At 46.6% G+C, this 16861-nt stretch overlaps 2 protein-coding genes across 5 annotated transcripts; one reads left to right on the top strand and one right to left on the bottom strand.

The window, feature by feature from the left end:
- Window positions 1–1193: 1193 nt before the first annotated feature.
- On the bottom strand, window positions 1194–9071 carry RUNDC1 (RUN domain containing 1). Its single transcript, XM_019792851.2, has 5 exons — window positions 8486–9071; window positions 6007–6165; window positions 4821–5019; window positions 3780–3899; window positions 1194–3405 (listed from the first exon to the last, which is right to left on the bottom strand). Exons 1-5 carry the CDS (start codon window positions 8981–8983, stop codon window positions 2540–2542), a joined length of 1842 nt encoding a protein of 613 aa, XP_019648410.2. The 5' UTR covers window positions 8984–9071; the 3' UTR covers window positions 1194–2539.
- On the top strand, window positions 9058–16585 carry PTGES3L (prostaglandin E synthase 3 like). 4 transcript variants are annotated; one of them, XM_034640199.1, is made up of 8 exons: window positions 9058–9271; window positions 9832–9991; window positions 10098–10164; window positions 10270–10368; window positions 12011–12100; window positions 12902–12955; window positions 13460–13500; window positions 16564–16585. In XM_034640199.1, the coding sequence occupies exons 1-7, from the start codon at window positions 9205–9207 to the stop codon at window positions 13493–13495; spliced, it is 573 nt and encodes a 190-aa protein (XP_034496090.1). In that variant the 5' UTR covers window positions 9058–9204; the 3' UTR covers window positions 13496–13500; window positions 16564–16585. The 4 variants fall into 4 exon arrangements, with proteins under 4 accessions (XP_034496090.1, XP_011215054.1, XP_034496091.1 ...); XM_011216752.3 differs by lacking the exon at window positions 16564–16585 and adding an exon at window positions 13878–14078 and having other exon boundaries at window positions 13460–13487; XM_034640200.1 differs by lacking the exons at window positions 12011–12100; window positions 16564–16585 and adding an exon at window positions 13878–14078 and having other exon boundaries at window positions 13460–13487.
- The last annotated feature ends 276 nt before the right edge of the window (window positions 16586–16861 follow it).

Raw genomic sequence — 16861 nt, 5'->3', positions numbered from 1 at the left:
GAGTTCAAAATCTCAGCTCTTCCATCACAGAAACCTGGACAAAATGTTTTTGTTTTTTGGGGTTTTTTCGTTTTGTTTTTGGACAAAATGTTGGACTTCAATATACTCAGCTATAAAATTGGGAAGATATTGTCCTGCCTTACAAGTAGTGAGAATTAAATTAGGATGACTTATGGGGAGCCTGGGTGGCTCATTCACTTAAGAATCCGACTCTTGGTTTCGGCTCAGGTCATGATCTCAGGTCTTGAGATCAAGCCCCATGTAGGGCTCCCCACTTGGGGATGAGGCTGGTGGCGAGGGAGTCTGCTTCTGGCCCTCTGCCCCTCCCCCTAACTTGTGCTCTCTCAAATTTTTTAAAAAAAAATTAGGATGACTTAAAAATGCTTCCTGTGATCCTAACACAAACCTTGATACAAATTAGTCTTTTGTGAGGATTAGAAAAAGGTAATCCTGGGGTGATCCAGGGCTGTGTGGTGTAGCTTTAGCAGTTACCATCCACCCTAAATGCTATCTAGACAAATGGATTTAAAAGTGCCAGCTCCTGGGGCATCTGGGTAGCGCAGTCGTTAAGCATCTGCCTTCAGCTCAGGGCGTGATCCCGGCGTTCCGGCATTGAGTCCCACATCAGGCTCCTCCGCTGGGAGCCTACTTCTTCCTCTCCCACTTCCCCTGCTGTGTTCCCTCTCTCGCTGGCTGGCTCTCTGTCACATAAATAAAATCTTAAAAAAAAAAAAAGTGCCAGCTCCAGGGGCACCTGGGTCGTGCAGTCGGTTGGGTGTCTGACTCTTGGTTTCAGCTTCGGTTGTGATCTCAGAGCCCCGTCAGGCTCTGTGCTCAGTGTGGAGTCTGCTGGAGCCACTCTTTCCCTCTCCCTTTGCCCCTCCCCCCTGCGCTCTCCCTCCTTAAAAAAAAAGTGCCAGCTCTCAAAGTGGCATGTATGGGGAGGTGTGCTGTGGGAATGGGGCCATAGGCCTGGGTGAGATGGGGGGATAATGTCCGGGGGAAAGAAAACACCACCAAAGCCAAGCTGATCCAGAGTGGGGGGCCAAGAAGAGGCAGAAAGGCCAAGAGCCAGACATTGCTCAAGGAAATACTGATCTGGATCAGATGGGCTCATAATGCACGGACAGACTTATAAACCAAAGCCAAGAGTCTCTAAGGTCTTTGTAGAGAAGCCACATAAAATACTATGATTTTATTAGCAACCACAGATTTATTATTTTCCACATTTTACACTTATCCTGTTTCACACGGAAGGACTAATTCTAATGAATTGTCAATAATACATCTTAAATAACATGTTGCTGAAAAAAATTAAGTTAAAATGCACTACATACTAGTGCAGACACAAAGTGCAGCTGGCGATTTAATACATGAAACAATGCTGAATCAGCGGTATTGAGATCCCATTTGGTTTTCCAGAAAGTGATACACTTTGCCCATCTTTGGTCAGTCTGGGAGCAGTATGCAAGCTGAATGATAAATATGAACTCAAAAGGCTAAAATACTGAAGACCGAATAGGATCACTCTAGAGTTGGTTTTACAAGGAAATGCTCCATCCCTTGTCTGTCAACGGTGATCTGCTATAGTCCCTGCTGCGTGATCAGACCCCCTCCATCATCCAGCCTCCAGCACAGGTGGAATCCCAACCCTGGGAGGAGTTGCTGCTGATCGCTAAAGCGTACTCCCATTCGCACTTGGCTTGGGTGGCAAGGGTTCTCTCGAGGAGTATAGCTCTGGCGGATTGACTTCCAAAAACATCGTGTCAGCACCTTGCTGGGAGGTGTGCACAGGAAGGGTTATTTGCCAGAGGACATGGTACCAGACAATGGTTGCCATTCCCTGTAAATAACCAGCTCTAAATCCAAAAGACCACAAGGAGAGGGCCACCTTGTCAGGAACAGATTTCAGGTGCTTACCCACAAAAAAGGGCCCACGTTGAAATCAACTTTCGGTGAACTCCCTCAGAAATGCTGTGCTCACATATCCCCATTCCTAGTTTGAGAGGCAACTGTGGAACATACACGGCCTCCCCTGACCTGGGGGTCAGGAAGAAAGGGGTGTCAGTATTCATAAAGGAATTTAAATTCTGGCCTGGCGACTCGTGAACCTTTGGGAAGTGAAGGAACATGGCTCCCAGCTTGACGGACAGGAGCCTCACGTTGAAGCTCTTCCGGGACCAACAACTCCCTCATGTCACGCACCACCCTAAAGAGAACGGTCAGAGCAACCTGGATTTGGGAAAAAGCAGATGTGGCACAATGAGGCGGTCCATTCACTGTGTGCCATGGCTGATTTCTTTTACACAGGCTCAAATATCCGTGCCCACGGGTTACACACCGGGGCAGAAGCTCTGAACGGGAGGGTCCCCAGCATCTCTGAGATGCTACGCTGGCGGGGAAAACAGACTGTGCAGTCACTTGGCTAGGGAGACCATCTTTAACCCCTCCTCCTCCTCTCGGTTTCTGTCCTAGAAGACTAACCATCTACCCCTACTCGACAGAGGAAGGTGCTGGTGTAGGGCCCGGGCAACTCTCGTCAAAAGGCATCTTTGATGTTCTTGAGCTGGCGCACGGCCAGGTCCACGGGGAGGCTGAATTTGAGGCTGCTGAGGCGACTGAGCAGGGTGAGGGCGCTCTCAAAGCCGGTGTGCGCCATGTAGCTCCAGGGCTGGTAGTGGGGCTCGATGAGTGACCCCGACTTGCAGATCAGGTTCACCCAGGACACAAGACGCTGTTCGTTCAGTGCCATGCACACCAAGGCCTTCAACTCGGAGTCCGCGCTGCGTTTAAAAGGGTCGTGCTCCGTCAGCACCACATGGATGGCTGTCAGAAGGCTCTGCTTGGGGGTCACCACGGTGCCTCCCGTGACCGGCAGGGCGAAGGACTGGGAGAGCTTCCGGGCGGGGGATTCCACATAAGCACGGCCGTTCTTAGCATGGTAGTACTTTACAAAGAGCTCCCACGGGTGCATGGCCTCGGGGGCCGAGGATAAGGCTGGCAGCAAACAAGCGATGGGGGCCATGACCAGGCTCATCCCTGGCGACGAGGCGTAGAGGCCATGCGCCAGCAGGTCCCTGACGGCCACTGTCAGCTCCTTTCGCACAGCCGTGGTCAGCTCGTCCTTGCCTCCCAGGGAGAGGTCCTGGAGGTTGGCAGAGGTGATGACGTGGTCGTGCGGCTGCTGCCTCAAGGCTAGCTGCTTCACTCTGTCTACTGAGATCTCCAGCCTCTTCAGCAGCGGGGAGTAGTCCCTGTCAGCCTGGCCCCTCTGCCACAGAGTTTGTGGGATCTGGCCTGTGGCGCAACCGAACTGGCTAACGGCAAAGATCTGGAGCACTGCCAGTGCACGCCGCATGAGGCGCAGCCCCGTCTCCTGAACCTTCTTCACGTCTTCTGCCTTCGCTGTTTAGAAAATGCAATGGCTCATCAGTTAGGGCCACGACGGCACAGAGTCACGAGCTGAGGTCTAGTCTTGCTTCTGAGCTACAGTATGGGTCCCACGTGAAGCCACGAGCCACCTAGGGGGTTGCTGGACTGCACTGTTGTGGGCTCATAATAGCTATATTGAGATATAAATCACATACCATACAAATCACCCATTTAAGTGTATAAATCAGTGACTTTTAGTACATTTACAGAGTTCTGCACCCATCATCCCAAAAAGAAACCTTGTACTGTTAGCATTTCCCATTCCCATTCTCCCCAACCCCGTAAGCCCTAGGCACCCACTAATCTACTTCTTCTCTAGACTGGCCTGTTCTGGAAGCTGCACTTACTCTTGCTGTTGCCGGGAGGCAGTCTGCCGCTGCCCGTCCTGGTGGGGCAACTGCCCGTCTTCCCAGCGGCCTTGCACTCACAGTGCGTGCTGTCCACCTGCAACGGGCTTCCCACTTCATCTGCAGTCAGCAGTTACAAAGAGGAGGAAAGAGAGTATTTCCTAGTGCCTACCACATGATAAGACTTTTACAAATATCTTATTTGTGTGGAACAGTGACTGGCTCAATACATATTTGCTGAATGAGGGAAGCATGAATCATCCTTCATGGGTGAGGACGATGGGGCTGAAGTTAGGAACCTGCCCAAGGACCTGAGGCCAGGAAGTGGCAGAACTGGGATCTGAACTAGATGGCTCTAAAATCCATGTTTTTGGGGCGACTGGGTGGCTCTGTTGGTGAAGCGTCTGCCTTCGGCTCAGGTCATGATACTGGGATCCTGGGATCGGACCCCGCATCGGCTCCCTGCTCCACAGGGGGCCTGCTTCTCCCTCCCTCTGCCTGCTACACCCCCTGCTTATGTTCTCTCCCTGACGAATAAATTAAATAAAATCTTAAAAAAAAAAATCCATGTTTTTGGGGCGCCTGCCTGGCTCGGTTGGCAGAGCATGTGACTCTTGATCTTGGAGTTGTGAGTTCTACATTGGGTGTAGAGATTACTTAAAAATAAAATCTTTAAAAACATAAAATAAAATCCCTGTTCTTTCCATTCTACCATGCTGGCTACTTTACTGAGTGATCAAACTTCCTACACAGTATATCAAGAAACCTAAAAGTACCAGTACTCGGATCACATATAATAATTATTATTTTTTAAAGATTTTATTTGAGAGCGAGAGAGCGTGTGCACACACAGAGGGAGAGGGAGAGGGAGAAGCAGACTCTCCGCTGAGCAGAGAGCTCGATGCGGGGACTCGATCCCAGGACCCTGGGATCGTGACCTGAGCCGAAGGCAGACTCTTAACCGACTGAGACACCCAGGCGCCCCTACATATAATTATTATGATCTCTGTCCACCCTTCTCTTCCCATCCCCTCCCCTGACCTTGGATGAAGTTGATGAACATCTCGAGGTCTCGGATCTGAGTTTTCAACTGCTCAACCAACTGTTCTTTCACTCGGGCTGGGTTGACGATCTGAGCCACAGCTGCATCCACACGCTGCCGGAGCTCCTCGGTGGACAGTGAACTGATGTCCTCGTTCAGATTCATGTCCAGTTTCTTTATTAATTCATCTATGATCACCTATCAAGACCACAAGCAATGAGCACAGCCTTTGGTATTTTCAGGGAAAGGGTTAGGAAGGAGAATATTTGCTCATAAGCTTCCTACCTTTTAAATCAGACAGACAGAACGCCCAGATTTGTGAGAGAAAACGGTGTAACTGCTGATCAAGGTGAGAGTACAGAGCTACTTCTCCTATAGTGACAAGGGCCCTTGGGTCCTCTCGGACAGAAATGGCTCCTCTCAACTGCAGATTTTCTACCAGGCCAGGCAACTTTCAGAAGAACAACAGGGTGAATAATTCAAAGTGGCTGATGATCCAAAAAGCCTCAGAGTTAGCTTCCCCCAAGGCCTCCAAGAGAATAGACACTGACTTCCTTTAGTTTCTAGTCCTCCTCCTCCTTTCTTGCCCTACTCTAGCAACTAAACAAAAATCTCTACTAAACATCAAAGTGTGTTACAGTCAAAATACCCTAGTGACAAGATCTGGAACAGTCTGAAATCCAGATAATGTAACTACAGCCCAGCCAGAGAAACAGCCACATCACAGTGAGGGACAAACGTGTGTTGGGGAGACAGTAGCTGTATTTGTGGCAGCAGGTCTACCTGTCTACCCGGGCATTGCTTAAATAAATACGGCATTAAAGCCAGTCTGGATTCCTGGAATATTTATCAACTGGTGGTGGGGAAAAAAGCTAATTTACATTGTAGGATGTGCCTAAGTAGAACTGTTTTAATGAGCAAATGAAAAATTACTATTATTATATATTATAACTAATAGCCACCAAAAAGAAAGAGCTCAATTATCATATTATAAAGCTCTGGAACTTGTGTTTCCATGTGTGAATAAAGACGTGTCCCATTTCTCTTTGATTTGGGCCAGCAAAGGGATTCTCAGTAAGGCCAAGGGTGAACAAGCTAAGAAAGAACATCCTGTGAATGCCGGAAGGGACAAGGTAACCTTAGGTGGGGGGCGGAGAGGGGGAGGCGCCTCTAGTATCTGCTTACCCGCTGTCTTTCCAAGACCACGGACTGCGGCAGGGAGTCGTAATTGCCCTCTTGATAAGCAAATGTTTCCAGGTCATCTAGCTGGGTTTTGAGCTGTAGTATAAGTTCCTTCTGCTTCTCCCTTTGGGTTTCCAGACGTTCCCGTTTTTCCTGTTCACTCTAAGACAAGAAAATACTTAGGTCTATTTCACAGGAAAAGGAAAAATCCAGGCACATTAAGAATCCTCTCAAGCTAATAATGACTAGTGAAACATAAAATGTTTCCAAATAATCCCAATGAAATACAGAATTCATAAGATAGGTTCAAAAATGAGAATAGAGATTTCATCCAGGGCAATTTATTAAATGTGTTTTCTTTAAGAAGCTGTTTGTCCCTTATTGGAAATAGAATATGAATACAATAGAGCCTTTTGTTAAGATAGCTTCCCCCCCAAAGGTCTAGTTAGGATTGAGACAACTTATCTTAGCCAAGACAGCCTCCCAGGAACTAAACATGCCATCCTCCACAGCCAATTACCACAGATCAACTCCTGAACACTTTCTGCAGCCAAATTTTGCAAGAGAATCTAGAGATAAGGGTGTAGAGAAAGGATTTATAACTCATAACCAGTTTTCTTAAGGTTCCAAACCCCTCCAATGCATTACAGACTTCTGCAAATCAAAAGAATTAAAGCAGGTGCCTGGGGCAGTGAAAAGAAAATTCAAAAGCCAATAACAGGAGTGGGAAGGTAACCATGTAAAAAAAAAAAAAAAAAAAGTCTGGTAAGTTTCCCCCACCAGGGACTCCTTTCTCCACTGTTGGCCATCAGGTCGTTTCTGGATTTAAATGATTAAAAATGCTTCAGGGTGGTAAAGTCTTGCCAATGTATTCTCAAATACCAGTTCTTTCTTAACTTTCTTGAGTGTCAAAAACAAAACAAAGCAAAACTAGCACGTCACGTGCAGGTGTAAGGCTGCATTTTAAACCAGCAGTCTATAGGATATTAAACTTAACCTTCAAATGGTACTTACCAAGCCCTCCAGAAGATATGAGAGAGAATAAATGATAAACAACAAATTAACTTTTTGTTCAACCTATTTTAAAAGCAAGCCTCTTGCTTTAGCTTTACTCAACATGAAAGCAAGCCTTTTCTCAGGATACTTTCTCTCCAAACCTTTCCGAGTGTTGTGGTTTCTTAGAAACCTACCGTAGGAGGGCCTAACTAGCCTTCGGGTTTCCTAGATCTCCCTAGACAAAGCTGACCATTTCTCGCTGTGTTGTGTACACACTTCTCCTCTAGCTCATGTCGCATTGGAATTCTTTCTTGAGGATTCTGTCCCCCAGTCAATGAACGCTTTTAGGGCAAAGGCCTTGACTTTGTACCCCCAATGCCTAGCACCAAGTCTGGCCCAGGGTAAGCTCTCATTACACGTTTGCTGTAGGCTACGGAACTGAAACAGGTACAGAACAACACGTTCCAAATAATGAGCTCTGACTGGAGGAAGCTGTCTAGCCAGCCCAAGGAAAAAGAATGGGAAAAGCTGTGGGTATGTGGAGAGAAGGGTGGAACAGTAAACACTGGACTGCACTGGAAACATTTCAGATTAAAATAAGCAAGTCAATATCTGCTACTGATAAGTCTTTTTGGTTAAAACCAATTCAAGTGGGAAGAAAGGCGTAAACGTTTGGATTGTAACTTGAAGAATGAAAAGGGGGAGAAGACAGCAAGTCTCTTCAGCTGTGCACTTCCAGAGATTCAAAGACTACAAGGAAATGTTCTCTTGGCATGGCTCACAGACTCTTTATTACTCACTGGAGGCTAACTGAATGGATCTTGTCACAGTTAGTAAAGGGACTTCATTTATAATATCTAGTTATTAGGCAGGATGGGCAAGGAGGTTTAAAATACCAGCATTAGGAAATGCATATAATCAGGAGTTGTGTTTCTTTCAATTACTAACTGATCCTGCTGTTCACCACAGCGCCCACCCATACAAAAGTCTAAATATTAAAGACGTTCTCTAGATTCCAAGAAAGCAGGAATAGGCAGTAGATCTAAGTTTCCATGGATTCCAATTCACTTACACTTCATTAGCCAATGTTCTCAACCCCAGGTCGGGGTACTTATCAGCAAATGTCCTTGGGTCTTAGGTGCATTATGAGGCAACGGCGAAGGTGAGCGGGAGCAGCAACGCTCTGGTTGGTTGCTGTTGTTTCCCTCTGAATCCTCTCTGCTCACCACTCTTCTGTCCCGCACGTCACCACACCTGCATCTCTTCCCACACCATAGATGGGCACCCCTCACCATCAGGTTCCCAGGCCTCTCTGTCCTCCTGCCCCCCCAGGACTCGCACACCTGTCTTACCTCCTCTTCTCGGACGCGCGTAGTACTCACCCAGACCAGCCTGCTTCTCACCACTGCTACCTCCGTCCCCGTCGGCATCGTCACCCACCCAGCCCTATTCCCATGTCCCTCGGGGCCCGGCCCCAGCTGCTCACCTGGTTCTCGCCCCACAATCGTGGCCGGTCCCCTGAGAGCCCATCGACATCGTCGCTGGCGGGGTCCTCAGGCCCCCCGTAACCCAGGACGTGCGGGCAGCCGCGGAACGCGAAGTCCTCGAGCTCGCGCAAGAGGCGCTGCTGCTCCGCGGGCGCCCCGCGCACCACCTGGCGCAGGCGGAACTGCACTTGAGCGAAATGCGAGGACAGCGCTAGCAGCGCCGAGTCCAGCCGCCGCCGCTCGGCCCTCAGACGCCGCAGCGTCCGGCCGGGCGAGTCCGCAGGGGAGCCCGGAGCCGCCCCAGGCTCCTCGGCCGCCGCGTCTTCCGAGAACGCGGCCGTCCCAGGCCCGGCCTCCGCCACTGCTCCCACCGGGGCCCAGCGCACCGCCTCGCACGGGGGCAGCGACTCCTCTTCCTCCTCCTCTTCGTCCTTCGCCTTTGGACCAACAGCTGCCACCACCGTTACCGGCTCCGCAGCAGTTTCGACAGCCGCCATCTTCCCGGAAACGCCGCCGCACGTCAGCCGCGCCCCCTCACTGCCATGGCAACGGCGCGCAGTCCGGAAACCTGAAGGAGCGGGTGGGCGGGGCTCATACGTCAAACAGTCCTCCGTCACGGGGGGCGGGCCTTCCCAGGGGATTTAATTCGGGCCAGTAATTTTTTATTGAGCGCCTCTTGTGAATCAGACACTGAACGCACTAAGCGTTGAAGAAGCGGATGAATGAAGCCAGGGACAAGTCGTTCGGTGTGAATCTAGTGTGGCCGTTGTCCTGGTTCCCCGCAGGTGGGTCGTCTATTCCTAACCTGTACATTTCTGGAGACGCTGAGATGTGAAGGGCTGCCGGGATTACGCTCTTCCAGAGTCTCTCCGGAGTGCAGATCCCTTGGCTGTAGGGCCACGTTCCCCCTTTCTCTAAAGCCTTCCCCAACCATATAAGGAGAGGCAGCTGCTGGGGGCGTCCCCAGGATCTAAAGATAGCCGGGCACGCAGTCCCAACTCCACCGGGTAGCGGGGAGCCACCATGGCAAGGTGAGTGTTTCCGGTCGCCCTTTTCCTTGGAGATTTCTCGTCCCACATATTCTGGGCGGTCTGGGTCCTGCGAGGTCCCATGGAAACTCCAGATTCCAGGTCTCTGTAACTTTGGGGTGGTGAGGAATGTTCTCCATAACTCCCTCTCAACTCTCGCACTTTGAATTCTCCCCAGGTTCACCCTGACCGCACACCCCCACTCCTATCACTCCGCTTTCACCCCCTTCTGTCTCATTTAGCTCCACTTTGACAGGACCGTAGCGTAAAACGTCCCTCAATTTTCCCTTCCTTCCACCTTTCCCAAATGCCCCCAGTCTTTCTTCTCCCACCCCATGAAGCCCCACCGCAACTCCCCTGCAGGCAGCATGCCCGGACCCTGTGGTACGACAGGCCCAAGTACGTGTTCATGGAGTTTTGTGTTGAAGACAGCACCGATGTCCATGTGCTCATCGAAGACCATCGTATTGTGTTCAGGTAATGGCCTTCCTCTCTGAAGGTCCTGGTTTCCAGGAACCTTTCCCTTCTCTTAATGCTCACATGCTCAGCCTCCCGCATTTCCTCAGCTCCATTGTCTCCTCAGCTGCAAGAATGCCGATGGACTGGAGTTGTACAATGAGATTGAATTCTATGCTAAGGTGAACTCCAAGGTAATTGTGGGGTGAGACAGTAAGGTCTGGATGGAAAGGCTGCTTGGAAAATTGGAAATTCATTCTAAACCTCACATCCTAAGGATGAGGCTCTCTATCTGGCAGGACTCTCAGGATAAGCGCTCTGGTCGCTCCATTACTTGCTTTGTGAGGAAATGGAAGGAGAAGGTGGCCTGGCCCCGACTCACCAAAGACGATATCAAGGTAGGTGTGTGGGGGAATGGCCTGCTCTTTCTCCTGTGCTGTCTCTGCACCTGTGGGCATAAGTCAGGAAATCACCCTTGGCTCCTTTCCCACCAACATTCAATCACTCACAAAGTCCTATTTGACTTCCTAAATATGCTTGAATCTGTTACTTCATCTTTTCCTAATTCAGGCCTCATCCATCACTGGGTGAGGTTTATTGCATATTTTCAGCCTCACTCTCAGGCCATCCTTCGCATGGCTCCCAGCATGGTCTGTCTAAAACACACATTTGACCCTGTTACTTTTCTACCTAAGAAGTGGCTTCTTCCCCGCTAAAAGTTGAAAATTGGCTATCTCCTGACTGGTCTGGCTCTCGAATTTGTTTTTGTAGTTTCACAGTATTTACAAATTATTTTGATTGGTTATTGACATTTAGTTTTGTTTAGTTGATGACCTATAAAAATGTGGAGATTTCACATAAAACTCGAGATTATCAACTTTTCTTAGGAAATGGAGACCCTGATCACACTGGTCTAAATTCCCAAATGCTAGGGATGCCTGACTGGCTTAGTTGGTAGAACTTTCGACTCTTGATCTCAGGGCTGTGAGTTCAAGCCCCACGTACAGAGATTACTTAAAAAATAAAGAAAGCAATTCCCAAGCGCCTAGAGATGGAGCTTTAAACGGAGCATGTGGACCAGCACACTTTAATCCTTTTCATTAGTTCCCTAACTCTTCTAGGGATTTGAGCTTGTCACTTCCCACCCTTTCGGTTGAAATGCAAGCACCACAGCATGACATATAAACTCCTGACCCGGCTGCTCTTCCCTTCTTTAGCATTATACCCCATCAGTGTCTGCCTGAAACTTCACATTCCAGCCACAGCAAATGGCCTGCAGCTCTCTGACACACACCAGGCTATTTCTCACTAATTTACCTTTGCTCAAGCTGTGCCTTCTTGGCTACCTGTGCTCACCTAACCCTTGCTCATCCTTTAAGTCTCTGCTACTCTAAAAAGCCTGGGTTCCTATAACTCCTTTCTGGGAGCTATAATATTCCCTGTGTATGCCACCACTACACTTTCCACACTGTATTATAATGATTTATTTAGATTTCCCTTCCCTACTTGCTTTGTGATGGCTAGGACTATATATCAAACATTTTAATAATCCCAGCGCCAAGCTCAGAGTCTGGCCCATAGTATGTGTTCAATAAACAGCTGTTAAATTAATGAGTGAATTACTTCTTTCCCTGTCTAAGTGTAGGAGCTTGGAACACAGGCCTCCAAAGGTTTTCTCCCCACTTCAGGGAATGCAGCTTGTCTATCTTGCTTGGTTGACTCCCATGATACTTTATGACACAGTTATCTTTCCAGATATATTATCCCTCTAGTCAGTCAGCTTCTGGAGGGCCGAATTTCTATGCTTTTCTATCCCTTACAATGCCTGGCATTGTGCTTGGGGCTTAGTAGGTTCCTGGCAAATCTTTGTGGACTATGATAATGGCAGTCTGGAGAAGGATCCATCAAAGAGGTGCTTTTGAGAAGACTGCACCCCCGTTGACCTTCTTTTCCCCACGCATGCCCCTGTGCACACGGCCACGCTCTTCTGCGCACTTCTGTGCTTCCTGCCCCGTGACGCTCTGCGCTTTCCTCTTGCAGCCAGTGTGGTTGTCTGTGGACTTTGATAACTGGAGGGACTGGGAAGGGGATGAAGAGGTGGAGCTGGCTCAGGTGGAACATTACGCAGAGGTAATGCCATTTTCTGCCCCTCCTGCTCATTCCCTGTGTCTCCCTGCACACGTTTCTCTGGAGGACTGTCATCAGAGCTAGACAGACATATACGAGCTCCCCTCATTGGTGCTCACATTCTTTACGTGTTCTGTGCAATGTTTATTTAGTAGAAGGAGAGAAATGAGTACTAGTGAAGCCGTGTACATGCCTTCACTCACTAGTTACAGAATTTTGAGAAAGTTTGGTAAAACCTTTCCCAACTCTTCTGTTAACTCTTGTTCTTTCTTTTATTTTCTGTGTGTGTGTTTCCTGAGTCACACAACTTCACGGGAAGCTCAAACTAGGCAGTATAAAAATTCACATCATAAAGCAAATTACTAGTTCCCATTAGGTTGCACCCTGCCATACATTATTTGGTTTTAGAATTTCAGCTACTATTTATTCAAGTTGCAAAAACACTTAACAGACTCTAACCTGGATTAGTAAGGAGGATGCTCTGTGTGTGTCGATTTCCTTTTAAAAAGGGGATCGGGGCTCCTGGCTGGCTCTGTCGGTGGAACGTGCATGAACTCTTGATCTCAGGACTGTGAGTTCAAGCTTCACATCAGGTGTTACTTAAAAATAAAATCTTAAAAGAAATAAAATAAAAATAAATGAAGGGGATCAATTTACTTTTCTCCAATTTGTTCCAGTGATGTGTTAGGCTATAACGAGAGGGCATTTTTCTGGCTGGGACCCTCCTTCTGTGGTCCATCCATATACAGCTTGCTCTCCCCTTGCCCTTCTTTTCTCTTGTAATTACTTTCCTCTTTCCACTAGCTTTTGAAGAAGGTCAACACCAAGAGACCTCCCCCTGGCATGGATGACCTGGATGTAAGTAAAGCCTGCCCTTAAACCCTTCGGTTTCCTTTTAGTCTGAAAAAATAAGATACTAGAAAGCTCTTATCATGGTCCCTAGCACACAGTAGTTCTCAGTGCATGTCAGCCAAATTTGAATCTGACGCAGGAGGTTGAATGTTCTTCTCCGGGCTGTAGAAAACCCCAGCAAGACCCTCCTCCCTCCCATCTCCCCTTCACTCTTCTATCCTAGAGCAGACCTGGCCCCCTTAACTGTCTCTACAGCTATAAGGAGCCGTGGCATGAATTGAAATCCTGAAACCAAGTGATGCTTGACACACTGTTGTTTATTGAGCACCAGGGGTTGATTTTCTTTTCCAAAGTGTAAATCCTTCCGTGTTAGCCTACCAGGAAATTGTGTGATTTAGAAAATCACAAGAGAAATCTTGGAGAGCGGGGAGGAGTGAAAAGAGTTTGTGCACACAAATGTTCATGCTTTGCAAATTCTACAGGTGTTTTTGTCTTTTGTTCTTTCCCTAGGATGATTCTGACAGCGCTGATGCAACAAGTAATTGACTTCTGTACGGCAGAGCTGGGGAGGAAGCTGGGGCATCTTCCAGTTGCTCTGAAAAGCTAGGGCCGGGGTCTTTGCCAGCTCTTCAGCTGTGGGATCTCTGGGATCTCTGAACCTTCCTAAAAGCTCTTTTTTTTTTTTTAAATTTATTTGAGAGAAAGAAAGCATGCATATGAGCAGGGGGGAGGGGCAGAGGGAGGGAGAATCTCAAGCAGACTCCCCGCTGAGCATAGAGTCCAAGATGGGGCTCCATCCCAGGACCCTGAGATCATGACCTGAGCTGAAATCAAGAGTTTAGGTCATTTCACTGACTGAGCCACCCAGGTGCCCCTTTTTTGAAGCTCTTTTTCAGGGTCCTCTTCGTGTTTTATTTGTTCTTCCCAGGCACCTGAGTATGGCTGCATCAGATGGCAGGATAGGAGAGGAGGAGACTGGCGGGGCTCTTGAATTTCTACCAATTGCCTGTAATCTTTGTGTTTGGGCCAGTCATCAGGGCTCCCTTGAGTATTCGAGCATGTGTATATATGTGGTAGAGCAAAAGCCAAAGAAGCAGCAGATAGATTATAATAAACCTGCAAGAACTCTTCTCTGTCTCTTTCCTTCTTGCACTTCTTCCACCTGGAGACAATCCTTTTCTACCTCTATTGTTCCTCTCAAGGGGAGGGGTGGATATCACAGATCCTGGTCCTCATTGTTGAGACTGGAAGCAGAAAGATGTTGGGAGCAGGCTTGTAACCAAACTGGGGATTTTCTCATGCCCAGATCAGTGCTCCCATTTCTCAGACCACAACCAGCCTTTTGCTGTATCGCCACCCCTAGAGCTAGCCAGAAACCCGCCTCAGCTTTCTGCATACTCCAGAAATTTCTTTATACTTTCAAAGCTAATTGTTATGTTAGTTAATGCCTATGTTTCTTTACTCTTCTGTTCATCAGCTACCCCATTCATCCATAAACATTTTTTGAGTGCCTGATGTGTACTTAAACAAAATGCCATACCCAGACTTTGCCCTTGAACTCATAGTAAAGTACTGAGATTTCTTTAAAAAATTGAACTTGAAAGTTTATATTGGTAATATATAGACATAGTTTAACAAAATAGTTTAAAAGGGACCGATGAATGGATAAAGAAGGTCTGGTATACATACACAATGGAATATTACTCAGCCATCAAAAAATGAAATCTTGCCATTTGCAACCATGTGGATGGAACTAAAGGGTATTATGCTGAGTGAAGTAACTCAATCAGAGAAAGACAATTATATAATCCCACTGATATGTGGAATTTAAGAAACAAGGCAGAAGATCATAGGGGAAGAGAGGAAAAAATGAAACAAGACTAAACCAGAGAGGGAGACAAACCATAAGAGACTCTTAATCATAGGAAACAAACTGAGGGTTGCTGGAGGGGAGCGGGGGGGGGGATGGGGTAACTGGGTGATGGACACTGGGGAGAGTATGTGTTGTAATGAGCATCTGGGTATTATATAAGACTGATGAATCACAGTACTGTACCCCTGAAAGAGATAATACATTATATGTTAATTAAATTTAAATAAATTTTAAAAAGTTTATAAGAGACAAGAACATTATATACTGATAAAAGTTTCAAGAACAATAATGAACATATACACACCTAATAACAGAGCTCCCAAATATAAAAAAATAGTATGAAAGGGTATATAATTATTAAAGAATTTTTTAGAAGATTTTATTTGAAAGAGCGAGTGAACTCGCACGAGTGGAGGGAAGGGGCAGAGGGAGAGGCAGACTCCCTGCTGAGCAGGGAGCCTGACATGGGGTTCAATCCCAGGACCCCAAGATCATGACCCAAGCAGAAGGCCAACCGGCTGAACCACCCAGGTGTCCCAAAGGGCATAAAATTTAAAGTAAAATTTGTACTCCCTCAATAAGGGTAACCACTGTTAACAGTTTCTCTGATAAATTTCTTTTTTTATTTAAACAAATTTTTCAAAGATTTTATTTATTGAGAGAGAGAGAAAGCACAAGCAGGAGCAGGGGGAGGCGCAGAGGGAGAGGGAGAAGCAGCCTCCCCACTGAGCAGGGAGACCGATATGGGGCTGGATCCCAGGACCCCTGGATAATGACCTGAACCGAAGGCAGACACTTAACTGACTGAGCCACTCAGGCGCCCCTCTCTGACAAATTTCTATGTCTATATATGTATATATGCTGTACATGTTATAAATTCCATTAATACCTATAGCTTATATAATTATATTGTATTATATAGTTATCTGATATGTAAAACAATATATAATAATATGAAACAAACATCTATGGTTTTGTAGATTACTTATACATAATATATATTGTAATTTAGTAGACATATAAGCCAATGCAGTGTGTGAACATAAGTGGAATCATACTATGTACTCCTTGAACCCTGCTTTTTTTTTTTACTTAATATATATTGGGGCTCTTTCCAAATTAGTATATACAGATCTAATCTTTTTCATGGCTACATGGTATTCAATTGAATATATTTTCTATAATTTAACTGATTCCTTATTGAGGGACATTTAGGTGGTTGTTGGTCCTTTTTAATTTTCAAACAATTCTGCAATGAACATTTAAAAAGGTGTTATCTTTTTAAAAAATAAAATAAAAATAAAAATGTGTTATCTTTACATATTTGGCAAGAATATCTGTAAGGTAGATTTCTGGAAGTGGAATTGCCAAGTCAAAGAGTAGATACATTGAAACATTTTAATAGCTGTTGCCAAGTTGCTCTTAGATTGAAATTGGACAGCTTCCTGCTCCCACCAACAGAGTGCCCCAGTCTCCAAAACCTTTCAGATATTTGTGAAGGTAAAAAATTGTACCTGATTTAATTTACTTTTAATTATAAGATTGTTGATTGATTATTAGTGATTGGTAGTTCTTCTAAGGTGCTCTGTCTATATCTTTTGCCCATTGTGCTGTTGACATTAGTTCTTAAAAAAAAAACTGATAATGCAAAGCTGTATTTGTATCATACTTTACAATTTACTGTCTTTATATATTATGTCATTAAAATTTTTTTTTAAGATTTTATTTATTTATTTGACAGAGATAGAGACAGCCAGCGAGAGAGGGAACACAAGCAGGGGGAGTGGGAGAGGAAGAAGCAGGCTCATAGCAGAAGAGCCTGATGTGGGGCTCCATACCACAACGCCGGGATCACGCCCTGAGCCGAAGGCAGACGCTTAACCGCTGTGCCACCCAGGCGCCCCTATCTCATTAAAATTTTTTGAACCTCATATCAGTCTTATAATTGGGCCTTTTCTTCATAAGTGATTGAACAGGTTACAATAAGTGGCAGAGTTGGGACATGAACTTGTATAGCATATGTCTCTCCTCTTATCCAC

This window comes from Ailuropoda melanoleuca, chromosome 13 (assembly GCF_002007445.2).
Source record: "Ailuropoda melanoleuca isolate Jingjing chromosome 13, ASM200744v2, whole genome shotgun sequence".
Taxonomy (NCBI): domain Eukaryota; kingdom Metazoa; phylum Chordata; class Mammalia; order Carnivora; family Ursidae; genus Ailuropoda; species Ailuropoda melanoleuca.
This window is presented reverse-complemented; position numbering and strand designations above follow the sequence as displayed.

Excerpts from the sequence above, each read along its gene's own strand:
- RUNDC1 (XM_019792851.2), bottom strand. The coding sequence starts at position 8,983 with ATGGCGGCTGTCGAAACTGCTGCGGAGCCGGTAACGGTGGTGGCAGCT. Across the intron at positions 5,020-6,006 it reads TGGTCTTGGAAAGACAGCGG|GTGATCATAGATGAATTAAT; the intron begins GTAAGCAGATAC and ends TGGTCTTGATAG. Across the intron at positions 3,406-3,779 it reads GCCTCCCGGCAACAGCAAGA|CGAAGGCAGAAGACGTGAAG; the intron begins GTAAGTGCAGCT and ends TTTTCTAAACAG.
- PTGES3L (XM_034640199.1), top strand. The coding sequence starts at position 9,205 with ATGAATGAAGCCAGGGACAAGTCGTTCGGTGTGAATCTAGTGTGGCCG. Across the intron at positions 10,369-12,010 it reads TCACCAAAGACGATATCAAG|CCAGTGTGGTTGTCTGTGGA; the intron begins GTAGGTGTGTGG and ends TTCCTCTTGCAG. Across the intron at positions 12,956-13,459 it reads CTGGCATGGATGACCTGGAT|GATGATTCTGACAGCGCTGA; the intron begins GTAAGTAAAGCC and ends TTCTTTCCCTAG.